We start from the raw sequence: 22548 nt of genomic DNA, 5'->3' as shown, positions 1-22548 counted from the left end.
TCAAGGCACTTTGGAATTTTGTCATATTTTCAGATATTTATTGTACAAAAATGATTTGTGTAGCTAATACATATCCAAAACTAGCGAAACTCTGGTTGCCTTAAATATTGTATAAGTTCATATAAATTCATATGCTATATAAGACACCAAAAGCTTCTTTAAGACACTTTTACTGTTATACAGTATAAGACTATTCAATTGGTAAGTTTTTTATACTGTATAACAGTTACATTGTTCATTACAATTACCAAAAAGGGATGTTGTATAAAACATCTGTATCCAATTTGCCGATATAAATAATAATTTAGTAAGAATATTAGATTCTTTTAGGAAAATATTCGCTAGTATTCGTCTTAAAGCATATGTTATAACTGTTATACAGTGCAGTTAGCTCTTAAGTAGTTCGTTAAAAAAACAAAGTTCCTTTAGAATATCAACTCCAGGCTAATCGCTTCAAATTTTAGCATCAACGATTGATTACTTTTTGGTCTTATGCACTTCCCCCTCTCGGAATGGTCTGGAATGTAACGGAATGAAGGTCAACCCGGTGGGGTAAGTGGTTAAATTAAGCGTAAGTTCCCTGACAGCTCCAATCTGTCTGCTCATAGTCGATAATTGGTGGCTGGCGCCTTGGCGGCGTTGCGTTTTTGTCCGAACATTTTCTTTCCCGGACTTTGCATGGCAGAATCACTGCCATCTACGTCCTGACCCCCGCCTCCGCCTGTGCAACAGATGCGACGCTGCACCAGTCTAATGGGGCGGGTTAGGTCAATAGTGTCGCCATGCTGTCGCAGTTCTGCCTCCGCCACGCACTCCATGTGCCGCCATTGGCGAAGGCCAAGGACGAAGGCATCTGTTACATTGGTGGCCGCCTTTGAGGACGTCTCGATGTGGCAGGCAATCTTCTGCTCCGCACACCACTGCTGCACAACCTCGAAGGTCACTTGCCGTTTCTGAGCTGGAATATCGTTCTGTAAGCCAAAACAAAATATTATTAATAATTATTTGAAAAAAAAACTAACAATATTCCGAAACTAGTACCTTATTTCCTACCACGATGAAGGGAAACTTGTCTTGGTCGACGTCTGCGTAGTTCAGGAACTCATTGCGCCACATACCCAATCCCTTCAAGCTGTCCCGATCGTCGAGGGCATAGCACAGCAGACAGATGTCCGATCCCCTGTAGAAAGGTGTTCGCAAAGCCCGAAATCTCTCCTGTCCAGCAGTATCCCATATCTAAATTCGGGAAAAAGCACATCAAACAAAATGCAACAATTAACTTTAATTGATTCGGTGATTCAATTAGCGTTCTATTGAAATTTGCATTTGATTTGGAACACAACTAACTGAGAAACAGACAAATTCTTAGCTGAAACTTTTTGGCTGTTTGCATGCCTGACTCACTTACATCAGAACTTACTCGCCTTTTTGTTAGCTTAACAAATATTTAGATTAGAGGTACGCAAAACTGCCAGCTGATAAGAAAGTGGTAACACTGATAAGCAACATGCCTTTAGAAATAAATCTTTGATTCTGAACTCAGACAGTAGTTTAAATTCCTTACGAAATTCAAAAATACATTTTTATTGATTTTTATAAATAAATAAATGATAAAGGTATTTATTTTAAGCGACTTTAAAGCAATTTTAGCACTGTTATCACGGGTATACAAATTTTTGACCTTTAAAGCCTTGAACAAATTGACCTTTTTAAACTGTTAGTGCTTTCCATGGTAACATATGTATGTATGTAAGTAAGTATATGGACAATAAAGCCCCCAGGAAATTAACTATTTTTTGCAACACAGCCTGGGGAAGCCCTGCGAATTATTCTTTGGCTCAGCGAACCGTGAAACAGAATAATTTTCTGGAATCCGCCATTTAGGGGAAATCTCACTTCAAGCAATATAAAATTCCTCTAGGATTAGTCATACATCCATCTACATTCCTGCCCTTTCTATATACCCAGTACCATCGGTTCAATTAGAATCATTATTCCGATTCGCGGCACCTTGGCTGGATTTTGCTTACTCACTGAGACGCGCTTGCATATTCATAAGTTTTCCGAGCTTGGCGAACTGTGAACAATATTTTGTTTTGGCTTCGATAATTTAGAAGACAAGAGACACGGTAATTGAAAAACAATTACAAAAACACATGAGATTGAGAACTGAAACTACGGCGGCGGATAAAACAAAGTCTCTAGTACGTTACCGAATACTGAGGTACTGTCATTATTGTTATTATTTAAGTTTTTTTTTTTTGTTTTTGCAATGCCAAGCTCAACGTTAATTGAGTAGAAATTTAATGCCTATATGTGTGTGTTTGCATGGGGGCAGATGGAAGAGATACAGCTATAAATGTAGGTACGGGTACAGTGGTAACTTGTGGTGGTGACTTCATTAGTTTAAGATCCTTAAGCATGATTTAATCTTCCTTTACAAAAGTATATCTTAATAAAATATTATAAATCAGAACGATGATAAATTTGATATTCCAAAAATATATATTAAAAACTATTATCTGATAAGCTTATAATATATTGTTTAACCACTGTACCACGAATGATAGGCAGGGAAAAACAAAGCCAATCGTTGTTGAGTTTTTAAGTGTTTGCATGAACAAAATGCCGGTGGATTGGATCGAGAAACCAAAATTAGATGAGGGGAAATATCAAGTGGGGGAGAGGGTGTTGGAAAATAAAGGAAATACGCTTGGCTTGTCATTATCTTGCCCAACTTGTTGCATTCGAAATAAAAAATTGCAAAAGTTCTTCGGCCCGAAAAGTTACCGTAATATTTTTTATTGATTTATGATATTTACACTAGTATTTACTGGCATTACATAATACCACTATGGAGTACCCAACTTTACCTGCAATGTGTAGTGTTCTCCATCAACTACTATATCCTTATTCATAAACTCCACGCCTATGGTGTGGAAATTGTTTTCCTCGTAGCGATTTGAAACGAAGCGGTTGAGAAGGGCGGATTTTCCAACACCCCCGTCGCCCAATATGACGACCTTCAGCAACTTGGATTTCTGCGGTGGCCGCATGTTTGTCATATTGGATGTGTTTGTTTATTCTTACAATTAAGTCCGGCAACAGTCTGTAGATGTCTTTAGTTTTTTCTACTGCGCAGCTGAAAACTACCACTGGTGATAGTGACTTTTCGATTTAATTTCACTCACGACCTGCCGATCGAATTACTTGAACTTTTACAATTACAATCGCTGTGTTCTTTACAAAAAAACAAAAACTGCTATTAGTGGGATTGTTTGAACAAATGAAAATCGGAAAGCTCAATCGAAATCCGCGCCGTTGAGCAGGTCCAATTGAATGGGCTGTCAGCTGACAACTAACAGACCGGCGCTTAAGGCATAACATTCGGAAGTTAAAAGATAGCTTTGCTGTTAACAGAGCTTCGTTTTAGGGTGACCATTACCTTTAAACTATCACAATTTAAATTGGGTATATAAGGATGAGAATATGTTTAAACATTATTTCAAATCTCTTTATGCATATATTTGGGAATTTGGTCATAGCTGCAGTTTTTTGTGATAGTTCAATTATATTTTTAATATAATTTTGAGGAAATAAATATTTGCTTGATCACATCTTAAATAGAGAAGTCAAACCAGATATTTATAAATCATTATTGAATTAATTACAAAAATTATAAAAAAAAACTAAAATTATCCCTTGATGACCGCAATAGGTCGCATTTTTATGCATTTCTTGCTTATGCCTGCCGCATGGCAGGTGTCTACCACGTCAGTTACGTCCTTATAGGATTCAGGAGCCTCCTCCATAACCAACTTCGGCGAGGCCACACGAATGGCAATACCCAACTGATCCAGTTTGTCCAGTACCTCCTTGTAGTCCAGATTACGACGGGACTTGGCACGAGATAAGGCTCGACCCTAGAGATAAGAAAAAGAAATTAGTTTAGGGATAAATCAGGTGTTTGACTTTAACTTCATCTCTTGATCTTCTTGGTCTTTATCAAATTGCATATACACAATAAGTTCACAACAAAGAATCAAATGATAACGAAAAGCACTATAAATTACGATTTCTATTGAGTGCTTTTACCATTAAGCTTTTTTATTATGCAGGATAGGAGAAGTGAGTCAATATTATTTTTGTACTTTTAAATATAGAATGTGGTCAGGAAATTGATAACAGAAATGATAGGTTTTAAATTGACAAAAAAGATATGTAGATACATATTAAAACTTACCGCTCCATGGCAAGTGCTGCCGAATGTCTCCTGCATTCCTTGCTCCGTTCCAGTCAGCACATAACTGCAGGTGCCCATTGTTCCACCCACCAGAACAGGCTGTCCTGTTAGCTGATAATCTACTGGTATGAGAGGATGGTGTGGAGGAAATGCACGCGTAGATCCCTTTCGGTGGACCAACAACTTCCGCTCCTTGCCGTCCACAATGTGGTTCTCCACCTTGGCAATATTGTGCGAAACATCGTAAATAACGTGCATGTCGAGATCATCTGGGGTCGTGTTAAACATCTTGGCGAATGCCTGGCGGGTGAGGAAAGTCATAGAGCTGCGATTGACCCAGGCAAAATTTGCAGCCGCTGCCATGGCCTTTAGGTAATCCTGTCCCTCCACCGAGTTGATCCTGGCGCAGGCGAGCTGCCGATCATTGGTCTCGATCTTGTCACGCTTCATGGCCTTTTCCATCTGGACCAAAGCATCGGTTGCGACCTGATGGCCGAATCCCCGGCTGCCTGAGTGAATCATCACCACGACCTGACCCTTTTCCTCGATGCCCATCTTGGAGGCGCTCCACTTATCGTAGATCTCGTCCACCACCTGAATTTCGGCGTAATGATTTCCAGCACCCAGGGTTCCCAGCTGGGGCAGTCCTCGCTTCTTGGCTCGCATGCTCACCTTGGCGGGATCAGCATTTAGCATTCGACCGTACTCCTCGCAGTGCTCTTTATCCTCTGCCCACACATAGCCCTCCCTAAGGGACCAGTCCATGCCCATTTCAAGAGCCTCCTCCAAATCGCGGGCATTCATTGGGATGATGCCCTTGGAACCAACTCCCACGGGGATGTGATCAAATAGAGACTGCGCAAGTTGCTCCTTCAAGGGCTGCACATCTTTCTCAAAGAGATTCGTACGTAGCAACCGAACGCCACAATTGATGTCGAAGCCCACACCTCCAGGACTTACGATAGACAAGGGATCATCCATATCAAAAGCAGCCATGTTGCCAATGGCGAATCCATAGCCCGAATGGATATCAGGCAGACCGATGGACCGACCCACTATTCCCGGCAGAGCAGCCACATTGGCTATCTGTTTGACTCCGGGAAGGAATCCACCTACCGCTCCTGGGCGACATGAGTTCTTCAGCTCCTCCAGCATCAAGCGTTCCAGGCGACTGTTCACATAGAAGCATCCCTCTACGTTCATATTCGGCTGGAAGCCCTTTTTGATGCGCCAGCAATGGTCGCTCACCTTCTCGAGGTACTTGAGCTCATCGTTGTACGGACGCACCACCATCCTGATTTTCCGGGGGTTTACTATACCAGCTAATCGTTTGCTATTTATAAGGTCGCGATTTCATCAGTTTTCGCATTTGCGTGCCGGCATGAAATAGAGATGGCTCAAAAACCGATACCAATCATGTCGATGCTGCTAATCGAAAAAATACCAAAATTTCCATTATGCCTCTAAGAAACATGCCAAAATTTGAGTATGTTGTGAAAAAGAAGGTAACGGAAAAAATTAAACGATTTGGTATTCAAAAAATGAAGTCCAAAAAAAAATAACCATTTTTTTAAATTTATTTATCAACATCTTTTCTATATTAATTTTGTCATATAAAACTCAATTGAAATTTAATAATAAAGGCAAGCTATCTTGTAAAAATAAACAAAACTTTAAATATAATTTAAATGCATTAAAAATCTTATTATTTATAAAACCAGAGTATTTTTTTTAACATTTTGGAGGTATCAACTTCCGATTTCACTGAGATCTTTTCGTATGACTTTAAAGAGCATTTAAGTCATTTTAAAGTACTCATTGTAGTACTTGTAATAGTTTTGTAAGTAAGCTGGTGGACCATATATCTTGAAATCGCTTTTTATTAGGTCCGTGATGAGAAAACTGATGTTTGGGCACTGCTGTGACAAGTTCTCGGGGGAGAAGGGTTCAGGACCTAAGATAGTTATGTGAATGAGTTTTAGGGAAGGCAACCTGTTGAGTATTTTTGGTTGCAGATAAGAATCACCCGTCTGATTGTTGACATGAAGAAGAGCGAGGGCCTTTAACTTATCTGCCGATTCCAAGAGCTGTTCTATCTGGAAATCTCGAACATCGCAGTGACGCATGTCCAAAAATAGCAGAGATGGAACGACTTTACCTACGGCTCCTAAAATATCAATTGACCACTTGGCATGGTCCAACTTTAAAGCTTTCATTCGACAAGTATCCGAGGCACCTTGGCACAATGGGTTCAGGTATCGGACAACATCTTCATCCTTGGTGGAGTAGCCCACGTTGATGTGGAGGCTGTTTAGATGACGACCAAGCTTTATAATAAGATCTTCTTTGAAAGCAGGGGGTTGTCGCATGCTGAACTTAAAATCCTTAAACCGATGGAGTTGTCTTTCAATGGCCTCATTGAAACCTTGAACTTCATCGTAGAGCGACCATAGTTCATTAAAGCTTAGGTAGCTAAATATAAGATCCAAACAATCGTCGTTTAGTTGTAGCAAGTCCATTTTAAACTAAAAAAAAACAATAAAACAGTCATATTTAATGAAAACACTGTAATCAAGTTTATTTTTACTGACACAAGCCTTTGACGTACAATTAACTTCTAAACAAATCTTCATATTGACTGTTAAGATAACTCATTTTCTTAGGAAATATTTTTTAAAAACATACTGAAGTATTAATTTAGTAAAAAGTATTCACTCAACGAACTTATTTCTTAAAACCTTCAACATTAACATTTGTTCCTTTATAAATCAGGTATTAGCTTCTCCTGCATTTCAGTAAACCATTTCTTATTCTAAAGTCCTGTTCTAGTTTTATTAATATATTTTGTAAGCTTGGCAAGGTTAAATTCCTTATAAATATTTCTGAGGGTATTTTTCTATATAGGCGTAAATTCAGCTAGAGTTTCGGCAATGGAACTATCACGGAAGCGTCCGATTCTCAAAGCGTAGGATATCGCGTGTGCTACATAGCTCTGTTCATGGACTCCGTGGAATAGATAGGACATGGCACCATCAGCGTGAATCGTAACATCCGACCCACCGTGAAGATTTTCATCCGTGTTTATCGCAGCCTGTTGCGTGTATTCCCAATCTGTTACATTGTCGTCTGTTGGATCTCTGCGGTTCTGAGTGTTGGGATCCACCTGAAATCCCTGATAGCTGGTGCCATACGTCAGCGTGGTGTAGGGCGTCTGTTCTGTCTTTGAATTTCCTGCGAAGCCCAGTATACTGGATCCCCGTTCTGGGTGTCCATTTATTGTCAGACTATGAGAATGATCGGCGGTTACTATAACCAGGGTTTCTTCCAAACGATCTGACGATTTAAGAAAAGAAAGCGTTGACTCTACAGCCTTATTTAGTTCGAGAACTTCGTGAAGTGCCTTTCGAGCCTTTCCCCGGTGATGGGCTTGATCGATTAAACCAGCTTCCACCACCAGTAAAAATCCTTTATCGCTATTTCCCAGAAACTTCGAGTGCTTTAAGGGTCATATTAGATAGTGAAGGCATTCCGGATTCACTTGGATCTCGCTCATGGTCGTACATAAGGTGTCCGTTGGCGAATATGCCCAGTAGATAGTCAACATCCTGTGCATTGAGATTCCATAGTTCATGATTATTCTGGATTACTGCATGTGATACGCCCTCGTCCTCTTTCTTACGCTGCCAATCTTGAATGAGATTTCGTCCATCCATCGATTTCCCGGCCCAAGTATCTAGGGGATCAGTTGGTGAATCGGTGACATTAGATACCAGCATCTGGCGACCACCACCCATGATTACATTAATTCTTTGACCGGTGGGTTGCTCGATCAGCTGTCGCGCTATATCCATACAACCCTGATCGTGGGCATCTGCAGGCATTCCCGATTCACATTCCCAACGACGATCCGGAACATGGGCATAGAGGGCAGCTGGGGTGGCATGAGTTACCCGTGTTGTGGTCACAAAACCCGTTCGCATGCCGTCTTCTTGAGCCCACTTAAGGATTGTCTGAACATGGTGATCCTCCTGCAATGAGGCGGCACAGTTTCCCAGCGGTACATTAGAGTCAACTCCGCCAGTTTCATAGTTAACTTTGACTCCGCCAAAAAGAGCCGTAGCCGTGGAGAAGGAGTCCGGAACTTGCTTATCGGCACAGTAGGTCTTCAGTAGTCCCATGTCCGGAAAGTGTTCCCATCTGAGGAGTCCTTCTTCCTTGAATCCATAGATACGCGCTGCTGTCACCGTATTCGGTCCCATTCCGTCGCCCACAAATAATATTACGTTCTTGGCTCGACGACGATTGAATTCTCTTGAAACGGCCTTCTTTAGCTCATCTATTCCTTGATCATACCACTCCTGCTGCTCCTTGGGCAATTTTACTGGCCAATAGGTAACCGTGTCCATGTCGCCAACATCGCCGGACATTCCACGGTGCACTACAAAACCAATACACATGGCTGTTATCAATAGGGCTGAGAAAACGATAGATATGATAAAAAGTCTGGATCTGAACCATTTCGAATGTTGTACGGGATTATTTCCATTGAATCTGGAGTCATCATTTCCCTGGGAGCTACCGACTTCGATATTATCCTTGGTGCACTGGAGTCCGTCAAAGTATTCAGCTGAACCTCCGTCATGTCGGCATCGCTTAACTTTCGAAACTTTGTACTTTTTATCGGCGTTTCACTTCTCTTTTCCATTTATAATTCACGTCTAGATCGGCCTAATCTTTATACAGACTGAAAATGCGAGATATATTGCAGATTGTTAACTAATCATTGTTTACCACAGATAAAAGGCAATTTATAGACAGAAAGACGTAACTGGCATTGATATTTGGTATTTTTCGGTTGGTTTTAAATTATGAGATTTTATCCGTTACTTGTGGACTTTTAAGTCTCGAGACTTACTGAGTGTAACATATATTTTATGATAGTTATTATAGTTGTGTTCAAGATCGTTGTGTTTTTTAATGGTTTTAAATTACCAAACCAAAAAACAAAAGTGGTTTTAAAAATGTTTGAAATAATTTAGGATTTTATTGTTGAAATAGTGATCATCTCATTGAAGACACTGGGATCATTAACAACCTCTACGATATGTTTTTAGTAATTTTAAATCAGCTCAACACTTTTGTTTTGAACACAACTACGACTACCTTTGGTTTCACTTGACACAATGTTTTAAGACTAATATACAATTTTATATCTATTAAAACAGTTAGAATTAGTTAGAACAGCTACTCAACTACACTAGTATATTTTTAAAGTCGATAATTGTTATCTACAACAGTCAAATTGGCAGAAATTTAGTAAAGTTTACCACTTGGATTCTTGTTGGATATTGCATCCGCCGCGACAGTTCCGAACGATACCGATAGCACTATCGATAGACGAACAGCTGTTTTGGCTCTCCCGGGTGCGATTGTGTGTGCTTGCGTATATGTACGTGCTCCAATGTTTTTTTGTATTGTTTATGACCGCCGCTCCAAAATTAAAGTGATTCATATATAAAACTCGTCTCCAACTCGCGGCGAAATCCACCGATACTCGCCATTCGACCGCTGGCAACAGCTTAAAATTAGTCTCAATTCGAACTCCGCGGTTTTCCAGTCGCGAGTCAAAAAAAAAGTGTTTGCGTGGATTTGTCGCTTTTCGCCTTCAATCAGCATCAATTAAAAACGCGTGTGCCTGTGCCAAATTTATCCAGAAAACTGAGCATTCCAATTGGAGAAGAGCGGAAAACGCCAGCACCAACACAAAGGAGCGAAACAAAAACAATTCAACGCCATGGATGATTTGGGTAAGTGGACCACTTTTCCTCAGCGAAAAACTAAAGAGACTTCCTGAAAGAGTTCCGCAGCATAAAAAGTGTGACGTAGACAAAAAAAAACTCTAAGATAATGCTCCAACTTCAAGGTCAGTCGCTAATTGGAGTTAATTAGCATGCTGCGGGCGATTCTAACATTGGCCGCTAGGTGGCGACACCAAAAGTCGGAAATCTTATGGATGAATAATTTTCGTTTACAGTAGGGAGCGGCTAAGAGAAACTTTTCTTGCTTATTAATTTTCATGAATAATCAATATTTACTATGATGAAATTTTTGGTTTAATGACCTCTTTCTCAATGTCCAATATTTACTGTATTTCGAAACTCTTATCGTTAGCATACAAGCATTAATCACGATTAAAATTGGTTGTGTTACGTGCCGTATAATTCTTGATGATGAATTTCAAGTGCACGTCTTATCGTACATTTTACATTTCTACATATATTTTTAATATTTGTTATTCGGGAAATGGCTCCCACACACTTCGTTTAACCCGATTTTTGCATTCCTTGCAGTTTTATGATTTATCAGAATTCCTGGAAATCGAACATAAAACATCAAGGCCCGAACTTCCAGTGTGAGATCATTCACAATTCCCCAAACTCAAAGTGGGTGTGGTTTTTGTTATAGCTCCAAGTTCTAAACCCTTGGGCTGTTAGTGAATGATTTGATCGGCGAGAGCACGCTGATTCGCCGGTCAGCTTTATATGTTTTCTTTCGCTGCCACCGCACAACGCTCTTTTAGTCACCATCAGCAGAATAAAAGTGTATACGCCGTCTTACTTTATTTTCTTTATGACACAATTCTTTGCTGTTTACAGTCTCTCTGCGTGTTCTTCTGAATGTCTTTTGATAAAGCTACACAAAAATGAAAAATAAAATCTCGCTCATGGAACTGCAGCCAACTCTCCATGTGGATATGTGTGTAATCTTGTTATTTTTTTTTCTGCCCAGACATTCTTATGAAATGACTAAAGGCCAGGTCACCAACACTCTCGACAAATTCCAGCTGACTATCGCTATCACTCCTACGCACAGTGGTCTGGGACTCTCAAGAAATTAAACTTGCAGGAGTTTCAGCTATGTCAACTCAAGTTTTAAGAGTATATCTATACCATGATAGATTATTTAACTGATCTTTGCTTAAGCAGTTTTACAGTAACTGTCAATGAGATCGCACAGGATGTTGGGACTTCATCAGCCTCTTCATCTTGATCTTCTTCACCGGCTACAATTGCATCAATTTTACTTATGCAGCTATTAGTGAGTGCGCGCCCACTTCAACGCCCACTCGACACGCAATGTTTTCTGTTCGTGTTGCGTGTGCGCACTGTAACGGCAGTGACGAGATGAGCTGTCGAGATCGGTTAAGTCTGGGCCTTGAGGGTCGTCGGCGTTTTTCACCGAGAGTAAAACTCCAGCTGCTAAGCAAAGCAGCCAAGATCTTTTATGGTTAGGGAATGAGGTCTGCACAGTGGGATGAAAGGTTACAAATTTTATGTAAAACAAAATGAGCTATAATAACTGTTAATACCATAAAAACTTCCAAGAAAAATAGTACTTTACTGTGAGTCCCTATCCAAATCCCTAAAATATACTTAAGAGTCTCAAAATTTTGTAATTATATAAAATCTTTGTAATTTATGAGCACTATTTGGAGGTCTTATTGATTTTATTTGTTCTTGACTTACGTTTTTATATTTTTTCACAACAAATGAAATTGTTATTGTTTGTTTGGCAACTGGCCCACTGTTTACACACCCAAAGGAAAGCTCCAAATGGGCGACAATTTTTTTGTCCACTTTGGTTTTCTTTCCTTGTGCCTCCCACTTGCGGTCGAAATGCTCTACAGCAGGCCGCAAAGCAAAATGAAAAGCCACTCCAAAGGCGAATGAAAAGTGACTTTATGGCGAAAACTGGCGATGCCTCTTGCTCTCTTTTGTTTATTGCCTCTCTTGGCACTCGGAATATCAAACTGAACCCTTAAGGTAAAAGCGTAATAATAAGAAAGTAAAAGATAGACAAAAGTTTGCCTTATTAAAGAATTTATTATTAATAGGGTTAACTGTTAACAAATTATATTTGTTTTTGTTTTTTATCTACGCTAATATATATATATTAAAACAAAGTAAAACAAATTTAAAATATATTTTTTGAAGTGCACTTTGTTTACCTGCTCTCAAACATTGGGGCTCTCTTGCTCTCCCGCTCTTTATGAGCAACTGCGAGAGCCACAGAGAGCATTTCCAATGGAGCCCGAATATTGGATCCCCTTTGGATTTCAGTCGATTGCGACGCTTTTACCGAAACGCGAGCGCAGCGCTTGGTCTCTCAGTTAATTTTTTCGGTCTCCCAACTGAGTCCTACGATCTCTAGGAATAATATAATAAAATATGTGACAACACACTGCCAAAGTGCAGGCAAAAGTGCACAGATAACGCGGCTGTTGAAAATACAAACAAACAAAGTCAAGCCGAAACAAAAGAAAAAGGCAATCAATCAAGTGCTTGGTGGAAAACTAAAGCGTGGAAAAAGTTGATTAAATATTATTGGAACTGTGTTAGTGATATTGCGGCAGGTTGAAGCGTGGGAAATTGTTTACTACGAGTGTAAGAAAAATTTGCAGTAAAAAAGTTGACAAACATCAAGAGAGATAGCAAAGAACTGAGATAAACGATAAAGAAGGAATGCCAGATAGTTAAAAATAATATAATATATTTTCCAAGATTAATGGATCGGTGTCACTCGCCTTAAGATTCCACTAATTCTTGGCAAATATTTTCGGCAAGTTGTTCGCGAAACATTTCAATTTCATTAGCATTTCCACTAATTATGGAACTAATTATCAACGGACAAGACATCCAGATATATGACTTATTTGCCCCGATCTGGCGGAGCATAGAATTTTGGTTAGCCCCATTAATTTTCGCCTCGGGGCACCAAAACGGATTAAAATCGTAGGCGTTGAGATGAAAATTAGTTTGGCATTTTTTTTTGTGGTTTTATATTTCTGGAGGGAAATGTTCGAAATAAACAAAACTATAACAACAAACAACAAAACCAATTAAATTGTGCCCATTTAATCTATTAAAATTATGACATTTTTCACATATTTCAAGCACTCGAAGCCAAGTGCATTTGTAAGAGGGGGGTTTGACTTCCTGCCCCTTCCTCGTAAAAGTATCTCGAGTTACGACAGCAAATGGAAATGCTGGAAAAATGATGTAAACTCGGCTGACATAGTGCTCTGCTCTGCTCTGCTCACAAATAAACATTTCGTTGTGAGTTCTGCACTTATGAGAATCCCTTTCGTTTTTAGGGAGAACCCCCCAATATCTTTTTATCTCGCAGATACGCTCAGTTGCTGCATTTTGTTTACGACCGGACAGCTGCTGTCTTTGTCTTTCGCGATCCGATCTGAAACCGCAAACTATCTATAGATCACTGATCTCTGGATTATTCCAGCCTCTCCCCTTTTTTTTCATTTGAGAGTTTCCGTTTGCAAACTCAAAGCCCGTTTTAGTTCCATCTACTTAGCACCTCTTGATTTCTCTCTCATCTTTATTTGAGCTGCAATGAGTTCATCATCAGGTTTGCGTTTGAGTTTCTATTGTGTTCAGCAAGTCCCTCTCTGTTCTGCTCCCTGTTTATAGCTTTTAACAACATGATTCTTATCGCCCAGTCATAAAATTTCAATTAGAATGTGTTGGTTCGATGGCTCGGGGAATATGAGTGGAAAACTTGGACAAATCGATACTTTAATAGAATTTGGAAATCGTTAATTGTTGTCAGGGAGTTGATGGTAATTGAAAACCGACACTCAGAGTTTTTGAAGGCAAGTAAGCCATTTCTATCCATAGTAAATCTTTTAATAGCGTACTATCTCATTTCAATATTGAATTTCAAATTGATTGGTTGGCAAATAAAGGCAATTAGCTTTCATTGAACCAATCAATAGCCTCCGATCTTTAATTCCAGAGAAGACTTTAATCTACGCCAACATAATTTGATCATCGTGTAGGCCATTTCCCAACAGACCCTTTATCTTATCAAGACCCCAGAGACCACAGAAGTCAGTGGGCGATATCTTAACGTTTTGTTCCGGCAGTCTCATGGAAGTGGAATGTGTAAAATACATTTTACAGCGGCATAAATTGGCCAAGTTTATTGAAAGACCTGGCCAAAGGCCACTAACCGGAGAAGAGATCGCCCATTGCGATCAATATCACCCACATGAATTTTCCCTCGGTTTTTCCTCTTTTTTGTTTTTTTTGGCTTGGCCACGCATTGCGTTTTCACCTTAGCGCCTTTAGCAAGGTCAACACTCGCATTCACACACATTTTATCTACTTACTAATAAAATATTTATATTGAGATCGTGGCGATCGTTCGACGGTAGACCGCTAGGAATTTCCTGCGAAAAACACACGAAATCGTGCCTTTGACTTTTAAATATAGAAGAAAGACGGGGCCCGAAAAACAATTGCCCACAATTTTCTGCCCGACGTCATCCCAAATACATCGACTGAGTAATGCCTCAGGTGTGGAGGGAAATAGATTTGCTTTAACGAAAACCTGGAAAGAAAGTGAGATTTTCGCTAAGTTCACAGTTTTCTTAGCATGGCTTTTATTTTTTTGGCAACGCTCTGCGGAAATCTCTCGTCGTATTTTCAATTAATTTCCCCCATTTTTCCTAGTTCAGTTCTCCCTTCATTAGACGACGAAACGTCGCCTTTGATTTCTTAGATTTTTTCTCTTTTTTTTTTCTTTTTTCTTTTTTGGATATTTTTAGTTAGCGATCGTGGTGTTGACGTAATTTGGCAACCTTGATTCCCCGTTCCCTCCTCGATTTTAGTATTTTTGGCCCGTTTTGCTTTGTTTTAGTCGGTGAATTTATGTTTATTATTTTTTACCTTTTTCCAATGTGTCGTTATTTGTTTGAAACAAATCTAAAATGTGGCCTGCATGTTCGTTTTGGTATTTTTATGATTCCATAAATCTGTCTTTATAGACCGTTTGGCTCAACTAAATCTAGAGACCACCGTAAATTTTGTTAGTTGCATAGATCATCTATTGGAAATCCCACCCACACACTTCGGATTAGGGAGTCTGACTAAATGAATGGAATATTTGGTCTTTGTTGCTCTAATTTATCCATCTAGTTTGTTGCCTTTTCATCTTTAGATCACATTATTTCTCTTTTTGGTAATATAATGCTATTAGGTATCGCTATTAAATCAATCATTTAATGGTCTTCAACAAGTTTCCTTTGATTTTATTGACTTGACCATCTATATTTGATAGCAATTTGGGTGAAATTTGATTTAGATTAATAGCACTCCTAAAAATGAAGAATGACGGATTGATGGCATGCATGCCTATTAATATTCTTCAAGAATATTGCATCATATGCCTGGGATCACTGATCACTCACTCTTCACCGTATCACTTTAATCCTATAATGCCGTATTTTGTCAGTCTCAGTCAATTAATAGCAAATGCACAAAGCACTCCCCAGACAACAATTTCCAACATTAACTCACTTGGTCTTCCACTGGGGGCAGGGAACTAGTTTTTTTTTTTCCTGTATTTTTCTTTCGTGGACTGGGGCAAAGCTCTGATAGACGGGCTGAGAGACAACGACAACATCGACAACGACAACTACAATATCCACTCTGACAGGCTAACTCAACGCAAACAAAAACGACAAATCCGTCGCCGTCGAGCCCCGAAAGGCCAAAAATAAAAATGCGCTTATAAATAATTCAAATGAATCTGTTTTTGCCGGTAGCAGTGCAACAATATCAAACGAAACCTAAAGATTTTCAGTATAAAAAAATGTCACTAAGCTGTTCCTAGACTAATCAGTAACATTTCAATCAATGATCAGTGATCGAAAATACAAAAACAAGTGAATCTCTTAAATCATGGATAGAACAATGTACGGAAAGATCGATCCGGGAGCCCGGCAACCTTATCGCACTGTTCGGAGTAAGGGTATTCTACCAGGCTGTAAGTATTCCTAAAAGAAAATTACAATAAAGGGTTGAAACCCTGTAAAAAAGTATTATTATTAAATAGTTGATGTTACAGAAATTAAAGTAGTTTGATTTATGTATTTTATAGGGTTAAAAGTGCATTGATTCCCATGGACGAATTTGATAACCTGATTGACTAATCAGTAACAAACTGATAAACATAGCCTTTCTGTAAGTTTTTAAGACTAACATTACTATCTATAAATATTGCAAACTATAAGTCATAGATTTATTTCCGCCTTAAACTTGTAGATATATAGTTTCATGTTGGGAGTTTAAAACTTTATAGATCCTAGTTCAACTGGCAAATAAAAGCCACCTCCATTTGGCAGGATAGATCGTTCATCTGAAAGGCAGTAGTTGATAGCCAGAGCTCAACACATCGATCGTTGCCACCGCTGTTATCGGGTTGTCCCACAGACCAGTTAATGAAAGGAGCCTCTCGACCAGTAGCCTCCGATACGTATACGCCACGTACTCCAAGATCATTTATCGAAAGCCAGTAGCTGTAGGCTGGATGAAGATGAGGGCTAAGTAACTCCAGTTCCTGCATGCTCTCTAAGTTCAGCAGAAATCCACCCTTTTGACGACAGAGATTGCTAGCCTCGAACCAGTTGGATTTTTCCAAAGAAATGTAGTAATACTTTCCATCGATTTCTAGAATGCCTAAAGAACTCGATCGTTGAATGGTATTGGCAAGAAAAGCTTATCTTTATAACACTTACTTTGGTTATCCAAAGGAAAGGCCTTAGGAAGTAGAACATTCCATAATATTAGACAAGTTAAAGCTACTCTAAACATCTTTCCACAAGATTCAATTCGCTACTGAGGCTAAAATAGGAAAATGCTTCATTGGAAGAGATAGCACTTTCTGATAACACTTTTTGAAGATAACACTATGATTATTGGCTGATAATTTACAACAATTGGAGGGAATATAAGTATCAGTTTTATAATTTAAAGGCGTGAACTTTTTTATAAATATTTTTATAAAGTTATTAGCTAGGAAGAAAAACAAAGAAACCCAATCTTTTAATGTTTTTTCTTTACATTTATTATAAATTTATACATTTTATCTGTTTATGCATTTAGAAATTGGAACTTGATTACTTGGATACTTCACTTCCAAACAACAATAGAAATAGTTTCTTGCTCAGGAGCTTCACAAACGTACTTGAACAAGCTGTTGTTATCATTATTGCAGGGACGATCGTTCAGTTGAATATCCGTTGAGTCCTTATATACGTACCCCAGGTGAATGCAATGCTCTTTTCCTCCAGCATTGTCGGGTTGCCCAGGGGCCCAACGATTTGTATTCATGGGCTGGGCATTGGTAAACCAATTGTGGGTACCAGTTTTGCCCAAGTCATTGCCGGATGTCCAATGTTCCGATCGTTCGCCCTTGCTCTTCAAATGACCCGCCACGGCATCGAATTCTTGGTCAGTCTCGAAGGCCACCAATTCGGTTCCCAACTTGCGGCAGTTCTCATAGGCAACATACCAGTTTACCCTATCCTGGCCAAAGTAATAGTGACCGTTGTTTATTTTGGTAAAGGGGCTAGAGTTTATAGCCACATTATTTGGATTACCTTGAAATTTTGGAATGAGAGTGTAATGAGTGTGTTAAAGTACAACAGAAGCTTACCATTTTGTATTTTGGTAGTGAATTTTTCGTAAGAATGTCCCTTCTGGAAACTGACGATAACCAGGAGGAGGAGTAGAGCTAGTTTCTTCTGCATTTTGTTTATTACTGACAAAATGTGAATCAGTCGAAGACGTATTTATACGAAAAGGTTTTATTTGCAGTTGGAAATAGGGCGCAATAATTAATACATCTTTTTTGAAATTGTGAAGTGCTGCTTTTATAGCCTTAATAATCACAATCTAAAAAGTATGCTCAAATATTTGTATTCTTGATTACTAAGTACTATTTCCTATTAATATGAACGTAAATCAAAAGAATAATCCTTGTCGATTGATAACGACCAATAATGTCAACTTTGTAATTAATAGTTTCCAAGGCTTGGAATCTACTTCACTTTACTTCCACAACACAATAGATATGGTTTCCAACTTTGGGGCCTCGCATATATATTTGAACAAACTGTTGTTATCCTGCGAGCAGGGACGATCGTTCAGTTCAAATGTCTGGGAGTGGCCATATATATAGCCCAAGTGGATGCAGTGCTCCCGTTGGCCAGCATTATCGGGCTGATGTACTGCCCACCTGAGGGTACTTATACGCTGGCCATTGGTGAACCATTTGTGAGTTCCCGTTTTACCCAGATCGTTACCCGATGTCCAGTAGTTCTCCCGCGATCTGTTGGCCATCAAGTGAGCGGAAATGGCATCAAATTCGCCATCTGTTTCGAATGTTACCAATTCCGAATCTAATTCCCTGCATTTCTCGTATGCCTCGTACCAGTTCAAGGACTCCCTTCCAAAGAAATAATATCCACCGTTTATTTTCACAAAGGGTTCTGCCTTGAGTTCGGCATCAACGGTATTGCCTACAAAAATGAATAGGCTAGTTTTAATTTTTATTTTACTTAACATATAATTACCCTCTGCTATTTGAATCGTGAACTTTTCGCGAGCCCATCCACTATTTGCCAGGGCTAGGAATATAAGACTTAAAACCGTAAGCTTCAGCATTTCTGTGGTTACTGATTGAAAGTCGCAAGTGAAAAGACTTAAGTCATTGAAATTCCTATTAACATTGCTAATTTTAATGTTTGTTTTCTGTTGGCTTTTAATTTTATTTTAACAGGGAAGGTTCACAAAAGTTGTTGTTTTATATTTTTAGTAAAGTTTTAAATACAAATTTTAGACCAAAAGCCTTTCTTTAAATGAAGATTAAACCCTCTACTTCCATACAACTATAGAAATAGTTTCCTGTTTTGGAGCTTCGCAAACGTACTTTGTTGAGGTGCCGCATGGATGATCGTCTAGTTGGAAATCCGTTGAGCTTGGGTATATGTAGCCAAAGTGTATGCAATGCTCATTTCCTTTATAATTATCAGGTTGTCCATGGGCCCAGCGGTTTATGTTTATGGGCTGAGCACTGGTAAACCAATTGTGAGTCCCTGTCTTTCCCAGATCATTTCCGGATGTCCAGTGCTTTCGTTCGTTCTCCCTTGCTTTTTAAGTATCCAATAACAGCATCAAACTCTTCCTGAGTTTCAAAGGTCACCAATTCGGATCCCAACTTCCGGCAGTTCTCATAGGCGACATACCAGTTCACCTTATCCTGGCCAAAGTAATAGAATCCTTCATTTATCTTTACAAAAGGATCTGAGTTAAGGGCTATATTGTTTGGGTTTCCTTAAAATGTTTGGCGATTAATAATATGTGAATTATTTCTCAGTCAGAGCTTACCATTAAATATTTGGGTGGAGTATCTATCGTAGGAGGATCCTAGCTTAAAACTGGCGAGGACCAAAAGAAACTGAACCAATTTCTTCCACATTTTCTCGTTGACTGACTGATTTGTTAAGATTTTTCATCTTTTTATACCTTATGTTTGGCAGTGCTTATAAAATTGTTCTTTGTTATCATTCTTAAAAGACATTAACCTTTTTACATTTTGATTTTAATTGGTAATATTTGCGTCTTGTATTGAGTTCTTTCTTCTGATTGCTTTCTGTTGGCTATGAACAGGTTTCATCTTAACAAGAGATTTCTTCTTAAATAAATATGAGTTTGAGAAATATTAATAGATTAGATAAATAAGGAGTTTAGTTAAAGCTAAATAACATTATTTAATAATCGTAAATTGTTTTCTAAAAACGAAATGTTATATTACGAAAAATATAAAACTGTAGCATGTTTTTAGGTACCAATTACAAAATGAAGTAATATTTCTTTTCTTAGCAATCTTTTCGGCGGGGATTATTAAAATTGCCTAGAGCATTAGGAAAATCATAGGAAATCATTGTTAAAGTTGATGTAAACAATTGCACCACAAACACCCAGCAGATGAGGTAATCAACTATACAATGTATACAAATGCATAGAGTGTAAAGTTAACAAAACTAGCATTATCTTGCCAGTTTTTTTCCATTTCCAAAGGATAGCCCTAAGCATTTTTAGAGCCTATTTATGCATACACTCGAAAAAAATCAATGTTTCTAATTAAAAAATTGAAGACACATATCGATTAGTTTGTTTTTTTAATGATTGCCAATTAACCTTACAAAATTATTTAAAAAAAGATTTAGAAGAATGATATTTAGTAGTAAATATTTTTGATATGGCTCTCAAACTCTCAAGCAAAACTCGTTTTTGAAAGTGTATTTGCTCAGCATGTTTGTTTACATCTGCTTGGAGTAATGTTAATTGCACACAAGCCAACACCTTCGATTGCACTGGCATCGCATTCTCCAGTTGTCAGCACACGATTTGAATATTCCCCATTCAGTTTGCATTTCGACGTTGTGCGGTCTTCATCGGATTTTGTTTAATAAGCGATCTGTGAGCAAACAGTCAGTAGTCGATTGACATGAAAATCGGTAAGCCTCATAGTCTGACGAGCTTTTGCGGTGTGGGACTCGCTTTACAATCTGTAGACTGGTAGTCGCTGACCTTACTACGCGTTTCATTCATTAGATCATTAGATCATTGTTCCCATTGAGACGACAGCGGAGCCATGTATCCAAGTATCGAAGCGGTGGGCGTCAGTGGTTTTCAATAAACTTGTGTTCTATTTATTACCAGACACGACACTTTGGCAACAAATACAGGCATAATCCGTGTGGATAAAGTGCGTTTCGTAATGATAGGGCTAGCAAGTATATCAAAGCGTTTGGAAATTGATATTCCAATGAAAGTTCTTGGGAGTATTAATATATTAATATCTTTATGAATCAAAAAAGTTAATAACTAAAAAGGCCGATTTATAGTTTTGTCTGGTTGTGTCAATTGTGACAGCATATACTACACCTGTTTAGGTTGGCATTACGCAAGATATTCTAATTGCCGAGGTGATCTCCTCAGGGCATCCGATATCCGTTTGATTGATTACATTGGCGGTTAATCTCATAAAGTGGGAAGTGACAACAAAAAATAAAACAACGCCGTTGAGAGCTTATCGATAAAGCAGAACCCGTTTTTATGACTTTGAATTGGCACAGGTCGGGGCCATCTGTTTATTATTAGTTTCCACCAATAAATAATCTCTTATACTGTGTGACTCCAAAGGTGGAAATTGTATTCACCTGTTAATACTTTTAAACCAAAAAATCAATTGAGCAAAATCATCGCCCCGTTGAAGCGACACAAAACAATAAAAGAATAAAACAAAAAACACTTAATTCCGTACAAAAGCCATAACAATTTGTGACTAGATGTTGCTATTGTTGTTGTTATGCTACTAATTTTAGTTTTCTTTTCAAAGTCAAGTGATTCATTCATTTGGCCAAAAAAAAAAAGAGGCAAAACACTCGGGAATTGAGTAAAAAGGCTATTGCGAAAGGCAGACGCCAGGTGGCGCCACCAACTATGTGACACACTCGCCTACGCAACAACAAATGGCCATAATTACTCAACACCTCTATACTCGGAGAAATATTTCCTAAATTCTAAGGAAATTAATTTTCATTTTCGGCAAAGATAAAGAAAGAATTCTTTCTTTGTTTTGAAAATATCTTACAATGAACGAGTACTCCCTCTTTATAGTCGAGTCAAACCAATAAAAAGAAAAGAAAATGTATCATTTGGGTACTGTATATAAACAATATTTGCTAGTATTATTTAAAAACCAATTGTTTTTCTGAGTGCATTGCGTGTGGTGCTGCTGCTGTGTTGCTTCAACTGTAAATGTTTTGCAACTGAGCGCGTGAGTTGCACTCGAAATGAATTTCGTTTTCGAGTGAGTGGCTATGCTTCGAGTGCGAGTTCGTGAGTGATGAGCGTGAGTGGGAGTGAGTGAGTGAGATGAGGGGTTGAGCGTTGAGTGCGCGCAGCTTCAGCGGAATTTGTTGTCGAGCGTCTTGTTCAGTTGCTTTTAAGATTTTGCCGAGCGAAAATAATTTCTGTGCTGCTACTGCTGCTGCCCCGTATGTGTGAAGTCTTTTCGCGGGTGTGTTAGTGTGTTAGTGTGCGGGAATTTAATTAAGGCAGCCACAATCGATCAGCAATATCAACAGACGAAAAAAAAAACACAAAACAAAAAAAAACCGCAAACAAGCCGCCCAAAATGAAAATCGAAAGTGCTCCCAAAACGAGCCAAACAAAACCAAAAACAACATAAATATGTAACAATGTCAACAACAGCAACAGAAACAACAACTACAACGAGAAGAGTGTGCAAAAGGGAGAGCGGACAATAACAACAATTCGCGCGAGTGTATTTACCTGCCTCTCTCACCCACGCTCTTTCGGTCTTTCCTCCTGCTCGCTCCTTCGTTGCATCCAGTTGTCATTGCAAAATTT

General features: G+C 38.8%; 8 protein-coding genes and 1 pseudogene across 14 annotated transcripts in view; 1 reads left to right on the top strand and 8 right to left on the bottom strand.

Annotated features, from left to right (window-relative positions):
• Positions 1 to 16: 16 nt before the first annotated feature.
• LOC108106940 (ras-related protein Rab-9B) lies at positions 17 to 3371 on the bottom strand. Its single transcript, XM_017214207.2, has 3 exons — positions 2874 to 3371; positions 1042 to 1236; positions 17 to 971 (listed from the first exon to the last, which is right to left on the bottom strand). The coding sequence occupies exons 1-3, from the start codon at positions 3063 to 3065 to the stop codon at positions 603 to 605; spliced, it is 756 nt and encodes a 251-aa protein (XP_017069696.2). The 5' UTR covers positions 3066 to 3371; the 3' UTR covers positions 17 to 602.
• Positions 3372 to 3514: 143 nt separating this feature from the next.
• Positions 3515 to 5701, bottom strand: LOC108106936 (RNA-splicing ligase RtcB homolog). The gene is made up of 2 exons (XM_017214201.2): positions 4244 to 5701; positions 3515 to 3923 (listed from the first exon to the last, which is right to left on the bottom strand). The coding sequence occupies exons 1-2, from the start codon at positions 5534 to 5536 to the stop codon at positions 3696 to 3698; spliced, it is 1521 nt and encodes a 506-aa protein (XP_017069690.1). The 5' UTR covers positions 5537 to 5701; the 3' UTR covers positions 3515 to 3695.
• Positions 5702 to 5968: 267 nt separating this feature from the next.
• On the bottom strand, positions 5969 to 9604 carry LOC108106951. The gene is made up of 2 exons (XM_017214227.2): positions 9571 to 9604; positions 5969 to 6768 (listed from the first exon to the last, which is right to left on the bottom strand). The coding sequence occupies exons 1-2, from the start codon at positions 9595 to 9597 to the stop codon at positions 6040 to 6042; spliced, it is 756 nt and encodes a 251-aa protein (XP_017069716.2). The 5' UTR covers positions 9598 to 9604; the 3' UTR covers positions 5969 to 6039.
• LOC108106949 (alkaline phosphatase) lies at positions 6796 to 11938 on the bottom strand. The gene is given in 4 exon segments (XM_017214219.2): positions 6796 to 7727; positions 7729 to 8841; positions 8844 to 8987; positions 11770 to 11938. Coding segments are annotated over 3 exon segments (1806 nt in total). The 5' UTR covers positions 8949 to 8987; positions 11770 to 11938; the 3' UTR covers positions 6796 to 7139.
• Positions 9862 to 22548, top strand: part of LOC108106950 (leupaxin) — a 25085-nt gene continuing 12398 nt past the window's right edge. For 2 of the 7 annotated variants that reach the window (XM_017214222.2, XM_017214226.2), the window contains exons 1-2: positions 12572 to 12687; positions 15873 to 16090. In XM_017214222.2, coding sequence (XP_017069711.1) covers positions 16006 to 16090 — 85 coding nt within the window. In that variant the 5' untranslated portion in view covers positions 12572 to 12687; positions 15873 to 16005. Of the gene's footprint in view, positions 10051 to 12571; positions 12688 to 15869; positions 16091 to 20543; positions 20628 to 22111; positions 22196 to 22548 lie in introns of those variants that run through there. The other 5 variants (XM_017214224.2, XM_041819785.1, XM_017214225.2 and 2 more) reach the window with 5 other exon arrangements.
• Positions 16332 to 16983, bottom strand: LOC108106955 (C-type lectin 37Db). Its single transcript, XM_017214232.2, has 2 exons — positions 16842 to 16983; positions 16332 to 16782 (listed from the first exon to the last, which is right to left on the bottom strand). The coding sequence occupies exons 1-2, from the start codon at positions 16915 to 16917 to the stop codon at positions 16409 to 16411; spliced, it is 450 nt and encodes a 149-aa protein (XP_017069721.2). The 5' UTR covers positions 16918 to 16983; the 3' UTR covers positions 16332 to 16408.
• Positions 17147 to 17727, bottom strand: LOC108106952 (C-type lectin 37Da-like; the record flags this gene model as incomplete). Its single annotated transcript, XM_017214228.2, has 1 exon — positions 17147 to 17727. A coding segment is annotated over one exon (492 nt), but the record flags the coding sequence as incomplete, so codon positions are not given.
• LOC108106953 (C-type lectin 37Da) lies at positions 18111 to 18893 on the bottom strand. The gene is made up of 2 exons (XM_017214229.2): positions 18681 to 18893; positions 18111 to 18626 (listed from the first exon to the last, which is right to left on the bottom strand). The coding sequence occupies exons 1-2, from the start codon at positions 18769 to 18771 to the stop codon at positions 18157 to 18159; spliced, it is 561 nt and encodes a 186-aa protein (XP_017069718.2). The 5' UTR covers positions 18772 to 18893; the 3' UTR covers positions 18111 to 18156.
• On the bottom strand, positions 18982 to 19731 carry LOC108106954 (annotated as a pseudogene).

This window comes from Drosophila eugracilis, unplaced genomic scaffold, assembly GCF_018153835.1.
Source record: "Drosophila eugracilis isolate 14026-0451.02 unplaced genomic scaffold, ASM1815383v1 contig_952, whole genome shotgun sequence".
NCBI lineage: Eukaryota > Metazoa > Arthropoda > Insecta > Diptera > Drosophilidae > Drosophila > Drosophila eugracilis.
The sequence above is the reverse complement of the archived record's forward strand: the minus strand, read 5'-3'. Positions and strand labels throughout refer to the sequence as shown.

What these genes read in the sequence shown, in the direction of transcription:
- LOC108106940 (XM_017214207.2), bottom strand. Translation starts at nt 3,065, where the DNA reads ATGACAAACATGCGGCCACCGCAGAAATCCAAGTTGCTGAAGGTCGTC. An exon ending in GAGAACACTACACATTGCAG is followed by an intron (nt 1,237 to 2,873) that starts GTAAAGTTGGGT and finishes TCCCGAATTTAG; the next exon opens with ATATGGGATACTGCTGGACA. An exon ending in TCATCGTGGTAGGAAATAAG is followed by an intron (nt 972 to 1,041) that starts GTACTAGTTTCG and finishes TTTGGCTTACAG; the next exon opens with AACGATATTCCAGCTCAGAA.
- LOC108106936 (XM_017214201.2), bottom strand. Translation starts at nt 5,536, where the DNA reads ATGGTGGTGCGTCCGTACAACGATGAGCTCAAGTACCTCGAGAAGGTG. An exon ending in GCAGCACTTGCCATGGAGCG is followed by an intron (nt 3,924 to 4,243) that starts GTAAGTTTTAAT and finishes TCTTATCTCTAG; the next exon opens with GGTCGAGCCTTATCTCGTGC.
- LOC108106951 (XM_017214227.2), bottom strand. Translation starts at nt 9,597, where the DNA reads ATGCAATATCCAACAAGAATCCAAGTG. An exon ending in ATCCAACAAGAATCCAAGTG is followed by an intron (nt 6,769 to 9,570) that starts GTAAACTTTACT and finishes GTTTTTTTTTAG; the next exon opens with TTTAAAATGGACTTGCTACA.
- LOC108106955 (XM_017214232.2), bottom strand. Translation starts at nt 16,917, where the DNA reads ATGTTTAGAGTAGCTTTAACTTGTCTAATATTATGGAATGTTCTACTT. An exon ending in CTTTCCTTTGGATAACCAAA is followed by an intron (nt 16,783 to 16,841) that starts GTAAGTGTTATA and finishes CGAGTTCTTTAG; the next exon opens with GCATTCTAGAAATCGATGGA.
- LOC108106953 (XM_017214229.2), bottom strand. Translation starts at nt 18,771, where the DNA reads ATGCTGAAGCTTACGGTTTTAAGTCTTATATTCCTAGCCCTGGCAAAT. An exon ending in CACGATTCAAATAGCAGAGG is followed by an intron (nt 18,627 to 18,680) that starts GTAATTATATGT and finishes TCATTTTTGTAG; the next exon opens with GCAATACCGTTGATGCCGAA.